Source organism: Rhinoderma darwinii, chromosome 2, assembly GCF_050947455.1.
Source record: "Rhinoderma darwinii isolate aRhiDar2 chromosome 2, aRhiDar2.hap1, whole genome shotgun sequence".
NCBI classification, from domain to species: domain Eukaryota; kingdom Metazoa; phylum Chordata; class Amphibia; order Anura; family Rhinodermatidae; genus Rhinoderma; species Rhinoderma darwinii.
This window is the reverse complement of record NC_134688.1, coordinates 318,829,140-318,848,533: the sequence shown is the minus strand read 5'-3', so window position 1 is coordinate 318,848,533 and position 19,394 is coordinate 318,829,140. Positions and strand designations below refer to the sequence as shown.

Here is a 19,394-nt window from a genome sequence, read left to right as displayed (position 1 = left end):
TTGGAAAAATGTGCCTGTTTTAACCTGTTTTTTATTGTATTCTAGTGATCCATAATTCTGGTCGCACTCTTTTAACATTAACACCAGGCATGCCGGAGGTAAGACAACTTTCTAACTTTTTATCTTTCATTACAGCACAACAACTTTCATTATTATGATATGTATATTATGTATTACAGGATACAAGTGAGACCATGTCCTCCAAAGCGAACAGCCCCGAACAAGATGCTAAACCTTCGCAAGATTGTGACAATCCTTCACAAGAGACTGCAAAAGTAGAGATGGTTAAGAAAGATGTGAAGGTAGAAGTTGTGGTTAAAGAAATCATAACTTCACCATCTAATCAGAAAACTGAAACATTACCTGCTTGTAACATAAAGAAAGAGATCACCGAATCCAAAACAGAGGTATGTAGTGGTGTTGTGTATTTAACCCCTTCCCGCTGCAGCCAGTTTTGACCTTCCTGAATGAGCCTTATTTTTCCAATCTGACATGTCACTTTGTGGTTAACTTTGAAGTGCTTTTACTTCAAGCGATTCTGAGATTTTCTCACGACACATTGTACTTTGTTAGTGGTAGAATTTGAATTACTTTCAGTGTTGTGAAAATCACCAAAATCTAAACAAAATTTGGAAAAATGTTCCGGTTTCTAAAATTAAATGTATCAGCTTGTAGGATAAATAGTTATTTTTACGCAGTAGTTACTAATTAAAGTTTTCTTTATGTCTGCTTTATGTTGCCATTGTTTTGTTAGACATCCTTTTTATTTTTCTAGGACATTACAAGGCTTTTAATTTTAGAAATAATTTCTCACATTTTCAAGAATTTTTAAAAGCCAATAATTTTTTTAGGGACTAGTTCAGTTCTGAAGTGGCTTTGAAGAGCTACAGTGTTTATTAGAAACCCCCATAAATCACCCAATTTTAAAAACTGCACCCCTCAAAGTATTCAAAACCGCATTTAGACCGTTTCTTAACCTCTTAAGGGTTTCACAAGAATGAAAGCAAAGTAAAGGTGAAATTTCCAAACTTTTTGTGTTTTTTGTGCAAATGTTCAATTTTAACTTTTTTTTTTTCTGTAACACAAAGTGTTAACAGGGAAACACACCTCCAATATTTATTACTGATTCTGAAGTTTTTGGAAATAACCCATATGTGGCCCTAGTGTGCTTTTTGACCTAAAAAATGAAGGCGAACCTTGAGGATTTTGGGGTCTTCTTTTTATTAGAATATATGTTAGGCACTATGTCAGGTTTGAACAGGTCTTATGATGCCAAAACATAAGAAAAACCCCAAAGAAAGGCCATTTTGGAAACTACACCCCGAATAAATTCATCTAGGGGTGCAGTGACCATTTTTACCCTACAGGTATTTCATAGATTTTATTAGAATTGGGTCATGAAAATTAAAAAATTAAATTTTTCCTAATAAGATGTAGATTTAGCTCATATATTTTTTTTCTTTTCCACAAGGAATAAGGGAAAAAAACAACAACATTTATAAAGCAATTCTTCTCTTGCGTATAGCAATACGCCATATGTGGTCATAAACTGCTGTTTCAGGGCTCAGAAGAGGAGCGCCATTTTGGCTTTTGGAATGTAGATTTTGCTGGATTGGTTTCTGGGCGCCGAGTCGCATTTGCAGAGCCCCTGTAGTAACCGTACAGTGGAAACAACAAAAGTGAGTCCATTTGGGAATTAAGCTGTGGAACTGAAAAAATTAAACACATTTCCCAATAAGATGTAGTTTTAGATCAACGTTTTTTATTTTCTCAAGGAATAAGGAAGATAAAGCAACCCAACATTTTTAAAGCAATGTCTCTCAAGTATAGTTATACCCGATATGTGGTTATAAACTGCTGTTTGGACATATGAGAGGGTTTAGAAGGGAAGGCGTGGTATTTGACTTTTGGAGCGTAAATTTTGCTAGACACGCTGTGTCGCATTTGCAAAACCCCTGGTGTACCAAAAAAAGTGACCCCATTTTAGAAACTACACCCCTAAAGGCATTTATCAAGCGTGTAGTGTGTATTTTGACCCCATAGGTGTTTTTCAGAAATTAATACGCAGCGGATGATGCAAAGTGAAAATTGCACATTTTTCCACTGATATGCCCTTTCACCGCACAATATGTTGTGCCCATCTTGTGCCACTGGAGAATCTTACCCCATAAATCAAGCGGGTTCTCACTGGTATTGCAATGCCATATATGTGGACTTAAACTGCTGTTTGGGCACACTAGGGCTTAGAAGTGAAGGACCGCCATTTGGAGCATGGATTTTGCTTGGTAGTAGTTTTTGTTTGGGGTTTTACTGGTTTTTCAGTTTACAATGTGGGGGCATATGTAATCTGTACATCAGGGCATAGGAGGGTATAATAAAGGGGTAAATTATTTTAAATTATCCACAGGTGTGGTATGCTTTGAAGCAATCAGTTGTGCACTGGCCAGTGTCGCACTGATAAACCGAATCCTTTATCAGTCTTTTGTGTCACTCTGCACCTATTTGGGACATTTACTCCTTTGTAGTTTTGGAAATTTTGCTGGGAAAGTGTTGCCCTGGTATAACACAAGCACCCTCGCTTTCAGCAGATGTGCTATGTCCCTTCGCTTCCTATTTCTCAAATACTAGGGCCTTGAAAAAAATATTCTGATGTGCAGGCTGGAGGGGACAATTCTTTCAGTTTCAAGAAGTGGTTATCATCACCGCCTTACCAGTTCCATAACGGTTTTATTTTTTGTTGATGGAGCTGTGTGAGGGCTAGTGTTTTGCAAGAGCAGCTGTAAATTTTATTGGTACCATTTTGGGACACGTGCACGTTTTTGATGACCTTTTTTGGAAGCGGAAATGACCAAAAACAAGCATATTCTAAGACCCATAACTTTTTTTATTCTTGCGTCGGCAAACCTTTATCAGGGATATTTTTTATTTTTTTTTGCAGGACGGGCAGTCTTTTTTTTATTGGTACTATTTTGGGGTAAATGTGACATTTTGATCACCTTTTTTTTTTTTACTAAATTTTTGGGGAGGAGAGGTGTCTTAAAAACATAGCTTCTGGCGTAGTTTCTCATGTTTTTTACGACGTTTACTGTGTGGGATAAATTATGTAATAGTTTTATAGTTTGGGTCGTTACGGACGCAGCAATACCAATTTTGTATAGTGTGGGTTTTTTTTTTTTGTTTTTTTTTAATAATAAAAGACTTATGGGGGAGAAAAGGCAATTTTGTTTTTTTTAAACTTTATTTATTTTTTGCTCCGCTAGGATACTTGGAAGGCCTGCAACACTGATAGCTATACTAATATGCTGCACTACCTGCGTAGTGCAATGTATTAGAGCTGTCAGTGTGATACTGTCAGCAAGCTTAACAGCCTTCCATACTTAGCAGCCCAGGAGGCAATTGTTGGGCCACTGGTTGCCATACCAGTCATCGGCACCCCCGCGATCACGGGAAGAGGTTAATGAGGAGTTTATCAGAGCTAAAAACAACAAATCATTTATTTCATCTGGCATCCAGTAATCCTGAAGTCCTGATGTTCCAGCGCACAGCTGCAATATAATGTAGAATTTCCCAAGACTAGAAACCGAACAATGATCAAAGAGAACCAGTTACGAAATTCATGTGATACACTATAAGGCCGAAAGTATATTGACATTTGACCATCACGCCTATATGAGCTTGTTGGACGTCCCATTCCAAAACCATTGGCATTAATATGGTGCACTTCTGGGAGGGTATGCAAAAAAATTTTGACGTGTGTTAGTGACCCATTTAGCCACAAAAGCTTCTGTATGGTCAGCCACTGATGTTGGATGAGAAGGTCTGGCTTGCATTTAACGTTCTAATTGATCCCAAAGGTGTTCGACGGGGTTGAGGTCAGGGCTCTGTTCATGCCACTCCAGTTCCTCTACGCCAGTGTTTCCCAAACTGTGTCCCAGTGCTGGTGCAGGGAGTTGACCGCTCCTTGCTCCAACATTTACTATGCTCCTCCTAATGCCAACCATGTGCGGCTCGGCACAGACAGGCGCGATGTAGTGACGTTATTGTACCTGTCTGTGCTGAGATGCACACTACACAGACAGGAAGAGCCGAGGGATCTCCTCCACTCGTCTTTGGAACGGAGATAGGAGAGTAAATGTTTAATTTTTTTTATTAGGCGCTATGAGGACATTATACTGGGTATGGGGGGCATTATACTGTGTGGGGTCAGCTGTGGGTGCGTTATCCTGTGTGGGGGCAGCTATAGGGGCATTGTCCTGTGTGGGCAACTATAGGGGCATTATACTGTGTGGGGGCACTAAGGGGGTCATACTATCTGGAGTGCAGCTTTAGGCGCATTATACTGTGTAGGGAGGCACTATAGGCGCATTGTCCTGTATGCGGTCCTTTTTAGGGGCATTATCCTGCATGGTGGCAGCTATAGGGGCATTATACTGTATGAGGGGCATTATACTGTGGGGGCAGCTATAGGGGCATGACACTGTGTGTGTGGGGGGGGGTAGCTCTAGGGTCATTATACTGTGTGGGGGCACTAAAGGGTCATTATACGGTGTATGGGGCAGCTATAGGGGCATCATCCTGTGTAGGGGCAGATATAGGGACATTATCCTGTTTGGGGGCAGCTATAGGGGCATTATCCTGTTTTGGGCAAGAGGTGTAAAGGTTTACATAACTTTTAACTAAGAATTGCACACAATAGGGTGTACCTGCAACAATCCAGAAATGTAACACTGACCAAACCTAAAATGATTGAATCTGGTAAATATGGGGAGAAATAGGTGGTAAAAGGACGCCCCCCCCCCCCATGTTTTTTAACTAAGAAACACTGACTGTTTTTGCACGGGCCGAACTCGGTCGTGTGCAAAAGGTTTCATAGGGCTTTTTTTTTTTTTTTTTTTAATTCAAATTTTTTTATTGGTTTTAATACAAACAATTACAAAAACATTTGGAGAAAATGTGTCCCCATAATAAAAAGAACATGGCAAATAATGGCACAGCCCAAACAGAACGGTAAGCATCACAACCCATGAAGAGCACACAGTACGACAGCTATCTGAGCAATCCTAACGGGAAGGAGCATTGCTTAAAAGTAAAGTGAAAGAAACCTACAATAATTCAACTTCCTACACATCCTAAAATGCAATGGCCATAGTATGTGAGCGTTACAGGGCATTTTTTTTTTTTTTAATTAATAGATCAGTCAGTGTTTGGTGTTTACATTTTTATTAAAAATTAGTTTTACTTTTTGAGATACAGCTGCTCTGTATTCTCTATACAGAGCATCTGTATATAGTGCTAAATCCTGTTTATAACGTAGATGTGATAGATTACAGGTGGCTCTGACACGCAGGACCCGCTGACACTGAATCTGTCAGGTCCACGGGACTGACGGATTCAGGGAATACAGAGCAGCTGTATCTCAAAAAGTATAAATAGTTTTTATTCAAAATAATTTTTAAAGTTACACCAAACACACTGACCTGTTTATGAAATGGGGGAAAAAAAATGCCCTGCAAAGGTGTACATAGAGTTTTCTGGCTTAATGTGAATAATGCTTAATCGTTTTAAAAATGAAAAATTATATAAGTTTGTTTCAACTCCTCACCATTTGAAGATATGTTTGCAGTCAATAAATAAGAACACTCTTGTTTACATTCAGACCTGTACATACTAAAGCCCCATGCACACGACCGTAGGTTTTATCTACAGTTACGGATCCGTAATTGCGGATAAGATACTGACACCTCCATTTCTATCGGCCACGAACACCTTCCCGTATGTGTGTCTGGGCAGTAGAAATGAGACACAAAAAATAGGACATATTTTTCACATTTATGGACCATTCTCCTATACTGTGAATAGTGCCTGTTGGTGTGCATGGGGACTTCGTCCTGCTCTCAGCTGAGAATTAGGTAAAATTATATCCAATCGGGGCAATGCTCTGTGAGCTAAACAGCCAGACTGATACATTGTAGCAAACTACCAGATTTGTGCAGCTGCTGTTGCATATAGCTCACGGAGCATTAGCTAAACTGAATACAATTGTATCCACTTTAATAACAGGACTAACTATGTACAGGTCTGCTCGATTACAGAATTTGCAATTCTAACCACTTATTCTTGTAGGACACTCTTCAATCTGAGCAAACTGTAAAGGTAGAAGAACTGCCAACGATTGTGGATACTGGAAAAAGGGCCCATTCAGAGAAGAAAGATTTTGGTGCCTGTGTGGAGCAACGAGAAGGAGAATCAAAAGTGACAAAGAGACTATGCAGCAGCCAGGATAGGGATGAACACTACATGGAGAAGACTATTCACATCCCATTATTGGTATAAAATCCTTGAATTCTGCTTACTATTTTTAAAGGGCAACAGCAATTCTTTAACTTTGGTAATTCCTGTTTAGGATGTAGCTCCATATTGTTCCCTGTATGTTTCAAGTTAAACCTTAGAGATTATTTAGTATTGCATTTGCACCACAATTTAGGCATTGAAAATTGGCAGATTATGGTGCACGCAGTCTTTGCTCAATAATTTTGCGACTCTTCAAAAGTGGCAAGAAAAGGAGCAGGATTTAGTGGGAGAGGACGGGGGTCTGCCGTCAATTCGACAGGTAAATCATACAGGTTTATCATACGTGGAAGCAGTCACATGGTCCCGCTTAATGCGAAACATACACATTTCACTTTTTAGTGGCATCCCAAATGGTATTTAGCTACGGTAATTTTAGGTAGAAGCGGTATATCCTAAAATCAGTCTGAAAACATCCTGCAGTGTATTTTGCATATATTACAGCTGTTTAGGTTTTTTAAATGTTGAATAACTTTTACAAATACTTTTCTTTACCTGAACAGATCTGAATTGACTGGGCACATTTTATCAAATTAAATGTGCCCGAAAAGTGGCTCGTATGACTTGAGCCCTATTCAAGAAAGACTTGCGCTGTTTTGATCTTGTTTTGCAATGTAGGATGGATTCAGGCCAAATATTGACTAAAAAATACTGGCATACATGTACCAACGCCATAACTTGGCCTCTGTCTAGTTACTGGCACTGTTTTTGAGAAATTATGTGTAATTTGCACTAAATGAAAGGTCTTCCTTTTGTAAATAGCTTTCCTATAATAAATGTGCCCAATATTTTCTAGGTCAGTCGCAGCCAATAAAGCATTCAAATCCTGCTGGCCATCACTTATTGGTCTCCTGCTGTACAGTGTTTGGTTTACAACAGATTGCATTCTATGCAGACAGAGCAGGGGAGTTGCTGGACACCATGTTTGCGTTTACGTTGGTTGGGAGAGTTTGAAACGGTCTGCGGAACATGCGCTCGAGATATGTTCAGTTGCATATCTCTGCCATTAACTCTCCTTGGCCACATTAGACACAAATACTGAGAGAATTTTCCAGTGTGTACACCGAATGTACAAGTACAACGGGATGTTATCCTAGCCAAAGGAAGGTCATCCACATAAGATAGCCGTGTATTGAACTATCATTCAGACGATCAATACCTCTACCAATCTCACCATAAACATGCACACTCAGTTGAGCATGCATGTTCATTTAAAAGGGGAGAAGGAGATAATTAATTGCTAGACATCATGGTTTAATAGTGTAAGGCTATGCTCCCACAAAAATATGCAGCGTAATCTCAAAAACCCTCAGGTAATTTAGTCACAGAAATCCGCAGAAAATAGTGCGTTTTTGCTGTGCATATTGCTGCGGTTTTACCTGCAGATTTAGTGTCGAGCATTAATTAGAGCAAACTTTATTTGCACCTGCTGATTTCCAGCGTTTTTACTGCATTTCCGCTGCGTAAACGCTGTACAAAACTCAACTTGTGGAATTTATGCTCCATATTAAAGTATATGGGCCAAACACAACATCTCCGCACAGAATACACACAAATTGACATGCTGTGGATTTGAAAGTCGCACACAGAACCCTTTTTTTATTTACTTTTGCTTCTACTTTTAACTCCGTAACGACGAGCGACGGATATATTCGTCACCAGCAGGTGTTAGTTCCCGCATAGCGGTCAGTTGCTCTGATTGGGTGAGTACTGCCAGTGTACCCACGCGATCAGCGTCAGGAGCCCGGCTGTTATACACAGCCTGGCTCCTGCCGCAACTGCCAGAATTGAGGCGCGCTCCGATTGCGGCAGTTTAACCCATTAGATGCCGCTGTCAAAAAGCAACAGCGGCATCTAATGTGTTTGACGGAGGGAGCTGCCTCTGTCACCCCATCAGAGCCCCCGCAAAGGAATCGCAGGCCGCCGTTGGGTTTCCATGGCAGCCGAGGGCCTAACAAAGGACCCCAGGTCATCCTTCAGTATATGCCTATTAGCCCCCTAATAGACTGCCTGTCAGTTTTACACTGACGGGCAATAATACTTTGGTATACTAAGTGTATCAAAGCATTCTATAAGCGATCAGCAGATCGCATGGTGAAGTCCCCTAGTGGGACAAAAAAAAAAGGTAAGTCCGTTAAATAAAGTTTATGAAAAAAAAAACCTAACGTGTACTAAAACGTGATCAAAATTTGTATGTACTCCAAAGGAGTACCATTAAAAACTACAGCTCGTTCCACAAAAGATATGCCCACACACAGCTCCATCAATGGAAAAATAAAAAAGTTCTAGCGCTAAGAAGCGGAGACACAAAATAAATGGTATTTTTTAGTTAGTTTTTTCTTGTGCAAAGAAGTAAAATATAAAAAACGATATAAATTTAGTATCGCCATAATCTTATTGACCCACAGAATAAAGTTAACATGTTGTTCTAATTGCACGGTGAACGCTGTAAAAACCAAGTGCTAAAAACAATGGAGGAATCGCTGTTTTTTTCATTTTCCAACACACAACAATTTTTTTTCCCATTTCCTAGTACAAATATGGTACAATAAATGGTGCCTTGAACAACTACAACCCGTCCTGCAAAAATCAAGCCCTCATTACGCTATATAGATAGAAAAATTAAAAGGTTATGGCTTTTGGAAATTGGGGAGGAAAAAATGTAAATGCAAATCTAAAAAATGGCTGTGCCGGATGGGGTTAAGAAAACCGGCCCGCATGTATCATTCATCATGATGGAGTAAATTCATGGCATGTTAACAGATATTTTGACGGTCAGAGTTCAAACCGCACTAAATTTATTAGGAAGCGTGCAACCTTGAATTATAAATCTCTCCAACTACACTCCATTTTAATTGGCATTAAATATGCCATCGTTCTTAAATGTGGGCCAATGTGCAATAAATGTTTATATGCAAAATTGTATAAAGTTTAGCCTGACCAGGGGCAAGTTAGTGGGCAAACTACAGTATAGCTTTAAATTAAAATTTTAAATCCTCTCCTAACAGCAAAAGTATTTCAAATTTTTCTCTGTAGTGCTAGATTGTATTATTACATGAAAAAAAAACAATACAATATGATAACAATAATGTGTCTTAATTGTTTACAGGGCTGTTGGGGAGATATGCCATCAGAGTCTGTGGTGTCTGCTAGCATTGGTGAACAAGAGAACCCAGGATCTGCTGTGAATTGTGAACTACCGGACACTGCGAGAGAACTGCGTACAGCTTTCATCTTGGCAAGAAAAGAACAGCTTGAAGTGGTGAGCTTCCATACATAGAATTGCGCCAGTCACGTGATCATAGCACTCCGTTCTACTTTCAGAAGGCATTCCAATAGGTAGGTTAAAGAGGCTCTGTCACCAGATTTTGCAATCCCTATCTGCTATTGCAGCAGATAGGCGCTGCAATGTAGATTACAGTAACGTTTTTATTTTTAAAAAACGAGCATTTTTGGCCAAGTTATGACCATTTTTGTAGTTATGCAAATGAGGCTTGCAAAAGTCCAAGTGGGTGTGTTTAAAAGTAAAAGTCCAAGTGGGTGTGTATTATGTGCGTACATCAGGGCGTTTTTACTACTTTTACTAGCTGGGCGTTCTGATGAGAAGTATCATCCACTTCTCTTCAGAACGCCCAGCTTCTGCCAGATCAATCTGTGACGTCACTCACAGGTCCTGCATCGTGTCAGACGAGCGAGGACACCTCGGCACCAGAGGCTACAGTTGATTCTGCAGCAGCATCGGCGTTAGCAGGTAAGTAGCTACATCGACTTACCTGCTAACGCCGATGCTGCTGCAGAATCAACTGAAGCCTCTGGTGCCGATGTGTCCTCGCTCGTCTGACACGATGCAGGACCTGTGAGTGACGTCACAGCGTGATCTGGCAGAAGCTGGGCGTTCTGAAGAGAAGAGGATGATACTTCTCGTCAGAGCGCCCAGCTAGTAAAAGTATTAAAAACGCCCCGATGTACGCACATAATACACGCCCACTTGGACTTTTGCAAGCCTCATTTGCATAACTACAAAAATGGTAATAACTTGGCCAAAAATGCTCGTTTTTTAAAAATAAAAACGTTACTGTAATCTACATTGCAGCGCCTATCTGCTGCAATAGCAGATAGGGGTTGTAAAATCTGGTGACAGAGCCTCTTTAATTACATCATGCGCAGCCTAAACCCCTCCCTCTCCTCCTCCTACATCTTGCTGCAACCAAGCAGGAAGATGTATTACGGTCTGACGTGCCGACCCCTGGGAGTGTGTGTAGAACAAAGACAGTTGGTTGGAACCACTGACTACCAATGTAGAGGTGGAGCTGATCACGTAACTGGTGCTAATAACTTGGAACTGGGTGGAACGGCGCAATAATTTTGAATTGGGTGGAATAGAAAAAAACTTCTTTTGTTTTTTTCGTCTTAAATTTACGCTGTTTACCATGTGGCATAAATAACATAACAACTTTAGCGTTAGGATTGTGGCGATACTAAATTTATATAGGTTTTTTTTTTAACTACACAGTAAGAAAACCTTTTTTGTGAGATGATTTGTAGTTTTTATTGGTATCATTTTTGGAGTACATAGGACTTTTTGATTTACTTTTTTGCAAATTTTTTTTAGGGCTGGATGAACAGAAACCGCAATTCTGGCATTTGTTTGTTTTATTTTTTTTATGGCGTTCACCGTTCAGGTTAACCCCTTCCCCCTTGATTACATTCTGGGCCATGTCATTTTTTACGTTTTTCCATCGTCACATTAGAAGAGCTATAACTTTTTTATTTTTACATCGACATAGCTGTATAAGGTCTTGTTTTTTGCGGGACAAGTTGTACTTTTTAATAGCACTATTTTGGGGTACATGGAATTTATTCATTAACTTTTTTAGGGGAGGGGGATAGAAGAAAACCTGAAATTTCGCCACTTTTTCTGCGTCCTAAATCTGCGTCGTTTACCGTGTGGTATAAATAACACAATAACTTTATTCAACCGGTTGTTGTGATTGCAACGATACCAAATTTGTATAGATTTTGTATGTTTTACTACTTACACGGTAAAAACCCTTTTTTTTTTCAAAATTATTTGTTTTTGTGTCTCCATATTTGAAGAGCCATAACTTTTTTTTTTATTGTTCCGCCACTGCAGTTGTATGAGTGATTTTTTTTTTTGTGGGACGACTTGTAGTTTTTATTGGTACCGTTTTGGAGTAGATGCGACTTTTTGATCACTTTTTATCACATTTTTTCCTAAAGTCAGGATTAACAGAAAACAGCAATTTTTCCATTGTTTTTAATCTTATTTTTTACGGCGTTCTCTATGCGGGTTAAATAATGTAACCGCTTTATAGTCGGGGTCGTGGCGACACCAAATATGTGTAACTTTTTTGCTTTATTGTGTTTTTTTTAATAGTAAAGCATTTACTACAAGGGGGAAAAAGTGTGTTTTTCATTTTTTTTTTTCACTTTTTATTTTTTTATTAACTTGACCTAGCAGGCATTTACTACGGGCAGACCTGCGGACCTTTATTAGGCCCCTGGCTGCCATCGGAGACGCAGACAAACGGCGATCTCGTCGCCGGGTGTCAGTGGGATGAAAGGGTGCTCCCGCCCTCTCTCCAAAACCACCCAGATGGGGTGCCCACTATTGAGCACCCCATCTGAGGGGTTAAACAGGTGAGATCGATACGAATATCGATCTCACACTTTCGAGCAGGGATGCCCCCAGCCCTCCGCTACCTCTGATAGCTTAGAGCAGTGAGATTTATCCGCTCCCTGCTCTGTTTACTTTATTCTGATGCAGAGCTGTGAAAAGGCTATTGCATCAGAATAAAGCTCACTAATGACCGCCGTGAAAAGGCTTATCGGCGGTCATTAACCCCTTCAGGACCCACTCACTTTTGGACCAAACGACACAGCCTCATTTTTTAAATCTGACGTGTTACTATATGTGGTAATAACTTGGAAATGCTTTTACCTATCCAAACGATTCTGAGATTGTTTTCTCATGACATATTGTACTTTAAGTTAGTGAAAAAAATTGGTCGATTTATATTCAATATTTTTGTGTGAAAAACACAAAAATGTTGAGAAAATTTGCAAAAAATTAGCATTTTCTAAATGTAAATGTATTTGCCTGTAAGACATAGTTATACCACACAAAATAGTTACTAGCTAACATTTCCCATATGTCTACTTTAGATTGGCATCGTTTTATGAACATCCTTTTATTTTTTTAGGACGTTACAAGGCTTATAAGTTTAGCAGCAATTTCTAAAATTTTCAAGAAAATTTCAAAAGCCTATTTTTTTAGGGACCAGTTCAGTTTTGAAGTGGCTTTGAGGGCCTTATATGTTAGGAACCCCCACAAATCACCCCATTTTAAAAGCTGCACCCATTAAAGTATTCAAAACATCATTTAGAAAGTTTCTTAACCCTTTATGCGTTTCACAGGAATTAAAGCAGTGGAAGGGAAATTTGCAAATTTAATTTTTTTTTGTTGCAGAAATTCCATTTTAATCAATTTTTTCTGTGATACTGAAGGTTTTTACCAGAGAAACACAACGGAATATTTATCGCCCTGATTCTGAAGTTTTTAGAAATATCCCACATGTGGCCCTAGTGCACTACTGGACTGAAATAAAAGCCACAGAATCAAAGGAGTACCTAGAGGATTTTTGGGCCTTCCCTTTTCTTTAATTATATTTCAGGCACCATGTCAGGTTAGAAGAGGTCTTGTGGTGCCGAAACAAAGGAAACCCCACAAAAGTGACTCCATTTGGGAAACTACACCCTTTGAGGAATTCATCTAGGGGTGTAGTGAGCATTTTGACCCCACAGGTGTTTCATAGATTTTATTAGAATTGAGCAGTGAAAATGAAAAATTACATTATTTTCCAATAAGATGTAGCTTTACTTCAAAATTTTTATTTTTTTCAACAAATAAATGAGGAAAAGCACCCCAACATTTGTAAAGCAACTTCTCCAGAGTACGGAAATACCAAACATGTGGTCATAAACTGCTGTTTGGGCAAGCGGCAGGACTCGGAAGGGAGGCACGCCATTTAGCTTTTGGAGTGCTGGATTGATTTCTCTGCACCATATCGCATTTGTAAAGGTTACCAGTGCAGTGGAAACCCCCCCCAAAAGTGACTCCATTTGGGAAACTACACCCCTCAAGGAATTTTTTCAAGTGGTGTAGTGAGCAGTTTGACCCCACAGGTGTTTCATACACTGGGCAGTAAAATAATAAAATTTAGATTTTTTTTTCAAAGAAAATGTTGCTTTAGCCCCAAATTAATAATTTTCACAAGGGGTTAAAGGAGAAACAGCACCCACAGTTTGTTACGCAATTTCTCCTGAATACGGCAATACCCCATTTGTGGAGATAAACTGCTGTTTGAGCACGTGGCGGGGCTCAGAAGGTAAAGAGCACCATGCAACATCTGAGGCCTAGTACGATGGCATTTACTGCCCTGTGTCATGAAAACAGAGGATCTTGGGTGTCAAAACATTAGAAACCCAGAAAAGTGACCCCATTTAGGAAACTAAACCCCTCAAAGAATTCATCTAGTGGTATAGTGAGAAGATTTAGATTGTAATGTAACACCTTTCAAGGTATTCATCTAGGGGTATAGTGAGAATTTTTTATTTGTGAAGTGACAACCCTCTAGGTATTCATCTAGGGGTATAAGAAGAAATACTTTAATTTTAGTAAAAAATAAGGAGGACAACCTGGAAAACCCGCAATGGAGGGAGAGGGAATGGCAGGTCCCACTACCAACCTACCCACCATTCCATAAAATCCAGCCCAAAAAATAAATCAAAGGCCTCAGCAAAAAAAGATTTGCTGAGACAACCAATCTCATCTGGATTTATTCCTCTCACCCAGATTTGCAACCTGGATGAGACAGACACTGCCTCGGGTATAGTGAGAATTTTTAGTTTTGTTTTAGTTTTTTTTTACAAATTTTAAATGGGGCTGGTCAGTAAAAAAATGAATAATTGGGCATGGCCAATATGGGAGACAGAAAAGGTGAATAAAGAATAAATAAATTAAAAATCTAAGGAGGTATGATATATTTTGAAACATTGTTTCATGCACAGGCCGGGATTTGTGGGACACGTCTCACATTGGTATGTGGTGTCCTTACGAATGCCTCGCTTGACACACACACAGCATTTTTTTGGGGGCTTTTTTTCAGTGGGGGGGATTTCTGTGGGGAAATGCTGACCTGGAATTATCCTGACTGAAGAGCCGGATGAACTGCCCTCTCCTTCCTGGTCACCAAATATCATGGACTTGATTACCTTTTCCTGAAATTGCAGGAACGTATCTCCACTGCTGGCATATCTGTAGAGGACAAAGGCGTTGTATAAAGCCATCTGTGTAAGATGCACAGACAGCTTCTTATACCATACCGTGGTCTTGCGCATGGCGCTGTATGGATTTATAACCTATAATGCCACCCATATACTTTTTGTACTCCTGTACACAATATGGTTTTGGGACTTGGGTGGTGGATCCACGTACAGGGACTAGGCTGCCTCTGCCTCTACTGATAAGGACGTCCCTTTTATCCCTATACTTTAGGAGGAGCAGATCGTCGCTGCAGACAGCTTTGCTCTCTCCTAATTTTAGGATCTGACCCAGCAAAGTTTTGGGGAGGCCCTTCTGATTTTTGCAGATTGTTCCGCACGCCAAGGTGGATCTGGACGAGAGAACTTTTAGTAATGGGACACTGTTATAAAAGTTGTCCAGATAAAGATGATATCCTTTGCCAAGTAAAGGATGGATAAGATCCCATACGATCTTTCCACTAATTCCAAGGAAGGGGGGGCATTCTGGGGGATCTATATGGGAGTCTTTTCCCTCATAGACCCTAAAAGAGTACGTGTAACCGGTGGCACTTTCGCACAGCTTGTAGAGCTTTATGCCGTACTGAGCTCTTTTATTGGGTAGATACTGCCTGAAGTGCAGTCTACCCTTGAAGCTGACTAGGGATTCATCCACTGAAATATTTTGTTGGGGGGTATAAACTTGGGAAAAAATTTGGGAGTAGTGGGCAATCAATGGTCTTATTTTATATAGCCTATCAAAATTTGGGTCCTGTGGGGGTGGGCACTGACTATTATCATTGTAATAAAGGAATTTCAGGATGGCTTCGAATCGCTTCCTTGTCATTACTGTGCGGTAAAGGGGGGTGTTATATAAAATATCAAGGGACCAATAGTCTCTAATACTGGGCATTTTTATGAGACCAAAACTTAAAAATATGCCCCAAAACTTCCGCAATTCCACTGGGTTTGTGGGGGTCCAATTTTGGCTTCTCCCATAATAAGAGTTGGGGTTATGGGCGATAAACTGTTCCGCATAGATGTTGGTCTGCTGGACCATTAACTCTAAAAGGGCGTCTGAAAAAAAAAGTTTAAAATAATCAGTGGGGCTGAAGCCGGTAATTTCAATTTGAATGCCTGAGGGGGCTGTAAACTCAGGCACCTGGGGGGTATAATTGTCCGCAGCTTCCCAGGTCAGCTCAGCCCGAGCAGGACCTATGGCTCTTCTGCGCCGACTGCGGGGTGCAGACTCAGTCACTGGATTCAGTGGAAGATGGAAGCACGAACTGTGCTTCACCTTCACTCACGCTATTCGTGTTGGAACACAGCATTTCATATGCTTCCTCGGCTGAAAAGACTCTTTTGGCCATACTGATAAACTCTTGCTACCTAACTAACGAACAAATTTTTCCAGTACATCCCTCATGACAGCACTACAGGAGGTTGCCCTATTGACCTCTGTAGGGACAGGAAGACAGAGAGGTTAAAAGGCCCCTCCCACCACCCACTTGCCAGTGTTCTTCCTGTCCCCACAGGGTCAGGAGCAGAGAGCGTCGCTCCTGTGTTAGTGCAGGAAAGAAACTCGGGCAGGGGGCAAGATCGGGGGGTCCGTGCACTCCCCCTTCTCTTCCCCCTAAAGCCCAGGCTAACACATCTCGAACGAGGGGTCCCTTAGCTCCCACCCTGAGACACCTACCGGAGGAATCCTAGGCAGGGTTCTGGTAGTGTGTGGGGGCTGGGGTTTCCCAAGCAGGCTTCGGCCTGGCCGCGGACCAGGCGGGGACCGGCAGCTCCATAAACGTGGACGAATCGGCAGGGGATCCTCGCTGCACCGCATAGCAAGCCTCAGTCGCCGGCTATGGCGGCTGCACTCCAAAGGAAACACGCTGGAGACGAATAGCCGACCGGAAATGACGTCGGGCTACTTCTGGTCCGCGGCCATCTTGGAAGGCGGGAATTTCAAAACGCCCGCATTTAAAGGGACACGCACAGGTATGTAGTTAGAGCTGATAACTCTAACTTGGATTATTTTTGTGGATTGCATATTGCATTGCCTGTTACCTGTCGCGGTATGGAACTTCCTTGTCCTGATGGAACTCCAGATATGTCCCAGGGTCACGTGAGTCTCACCCTTGGGGAAGGGTATGACCCCTTATGTATGTACACCATACTTTACCTACCTTCTGTTTTCTCTAGGAAAAAGATTCCTCTCAGAGCAAACTGATAAAAAGGTTAAAAAATGTGCGACTTGTGCAAAAAAATTGCCAGAGTCCCATAGGAAACCATTGTGTCAGGATTGTATTGCAAAACTAAAGGAGGAACAACCAACGTTCATGTCTGAACTTAGGGCTATGATTCGTGAAGAAGTGGGTCAGTCAGTAGCCTCCCTCGCCCCTCCGCAAGAAACTCCCTCACACTCCCGGGCAAAAAGACCACGGATTGAAGTGGATCAAAAATATTGTCCTCCTTCTCCGGGGTCTGACTCTAAGCAGGAGTGTTATTACCTATCGGAGGGTGAGTTAGAAGAAGGAGAGGAACTCTTGCCTTCAACTTCTTCCACTCAAGAGAAAAAATTCTTCTTCTCTTCCGAGATGTCGGATACCTTAATTCAAGCAATACGGGAAACCATGGATATTCCCGAAGAAGACCAACCACATACCATCCAGGATGAGATGTTTGGAGGTCTAACGGAAAAGAAAACAAGGGTTTTTCCGGTAAACGAAAATCTCAAAAGAATGGTGACAACTGAATGGGAAGATTCAGAAAAAAGGCTCTTCATTTCAAGAGATTTCAAAAACAGACTTCTCTTTGATCCAGAGGACACTAAGCCTTGGGATGAGATCCCAAAAGTAGATGTCCCAGTAGCCAGGGTTGCTAAAAAAAAACGCAATCCCATTTGAAGATTCCTCGCAGTTGAGGGACGCCATGGACCGAAAGGCAGACGGATTACTGAAAAGAGCGTGGGAATCTTCCTCTGCCTTGATCTCAACTAATATCGCGGCCACATCAGTAGCAAGAGCAATGTTTATATGGCTAAACCAGCTAGAGACCCATTTGATGATGAAGACATCACGACAAGATCTATTAGAATCTCTACCTTTGCTAAAAATGGCAACCGGATTCTTGGTAGACGCTTCGGCGGAATCTATTAGATTTGCTGCCAGGAATGGGGCTCTCTCAAATGCTGCTAGAAGAGCATTATGGCTCAAAATGTGGTCAGGAGATACGAAGTCCAAGAACAAATTGTGTTCTATCCCGTTTACAGGGTCTCTGATGTTCGGTCCTCTCCTCGATAACATGCTGGAGAGTGCAACAGATAGGAAAAAGGGGTTTCCTGAAGAGAAACCAAAAAAGCCCCCTCAGTTTGGAAGATTTTGCCAACAGAGGGATTCTACCTTACAGAACTACAGCGGGAAAGGGAAGTCCGGTCGCTGGAGTTACCCCAAAGGGAAAAGGGGTCGAGGATATCTCCTTAACCCAAACAATTCATTCCAGCCCTCAAAGCAATGACGCCAAGAGCATAGGAGGAAGACTCCTACAATTTTATCCCAAATGGTCGAGAATAACCCATAACCCCTGGGTTCTAAAGATCATAGAAGAAGGATACAAAATAGAATTTTCCTCCATTCCTCCGGAGAAATTTCTAATAACCCAGTACCAAGCAAAAGACCTTCATCAGATCCTTATCCAGGACGTCCAGAAACTACTCAAATTGAGAGCCATTTCTCCAGTTCCCCACAACGAAATATGCAAAGGCCACTATTCAAAGATCTTCTTAGTCAAAAAACCAAACGGTTCCTACAGGACAATAATCAACCTGAAGGTCCTAAACAAATGGGTGAAATATCGAAAATTCAAGATGGAGTCCATCAGATCAACGATTCCTCTAATAAGACAAGAGGCATCAATGTGTACGATCGATTTAAAGGATGCGTATTATCACGTTCCTATCCATCCCGCGTACCAGAGGTTCCTCAGATTCGCAGTTCAGGACGGTCCTTCCATTCTCCACTTCCAGTTTGTCTGCCTCCCCTTCGGCATTTTACTCCGCCCCCAGAATTTTTACAAAAATTATGGCAGAGATCATGGCATTCATAAGAAGTCAAGGTATAGTAATTATCCCATATCTAGACGACTTCTTGTTGACAGCAGATACTCCGGCTATCTTAGTCAGTCATCGGTCACAGGTTCTTTCCCTACTACAGGAATTGGGATGGATAATCAACTTTCAGAAGTCGAGTCTTCCTCCCCAGAAACAGAAGGTCTTCTTAGGCGTACTGCTGGACTCCTCCCTTCAACATTCCTTCCTCCCAAGAGAGAAACAAATACTCCTACTGACAGAAGTAAGGAAATTTTGGGGGAAAGACGCCTGTTCCATAAGGGAATGTATGCAGATGTTGGGAATGATGACATCTTGCATCCAATCTATTCCATGGAGCCAATTTCACTCCAGACCCTTACAGAAGCTGATCTTGTCCCAGTGGGATCGAAAACAAAACTCCCTGAATTCAAAAATTCAAATTTCCGAGACTGTGAAATCATCCCTCCTGTGGTGGCTCTGCACAAACAACATAGACAAGGGAGTCCCCTGGAGAACTTCTCCTTCTGTAGTGATTACCACAGATGCCAGCAAACACGGCTGGGGGTCGGTAATCCAAGACCAGCACTTTCAGGACACATGGCCTGTTCAAATGAAGATGATGTCCTCAAACTTCAAAGAACTA

The 19,394-nt window shown here is 41.2% G+C and overlaps 1 protein-coding gene across 4 annotated transcripts in view; it reads left to right on the top strand.

The window, feature by feature from the left end:
* LOC142743140 (uncharacterized) overlaps nucleotides 1–19,394 on the top strand; it is a 139,912-nt gene that overhangs the window by 95,604 nt on the left and 24,914 nt on the right. For 3 of the 4 annotated variants that reach the window (XM_075853577.1, XM_075853581.1, XM_075853576.1), the window contains 4 exons: nucleotides 46–98; nucleotides 180–407; nucleotides 6,124–6,327; nucleotides 9,458–9,610. In XM_075853577.1, the coding sequence (XP_075709692.1) occupies nucleotides 46–98; nucleotides 180–407; nucleotides 6,124–6,327; nucleotides 9,458–9,610 (638 nt within the window). The remainder of the gene's footprint in view (nucleotides 1–45; nucleotides 99–179; nucleotides 408–6,123; nucleotides 6,328–9,457; nucleotides 9,611–19,394) is intronic. The other variant, XM_075853578.1, reaches the window with a different exon arrangement.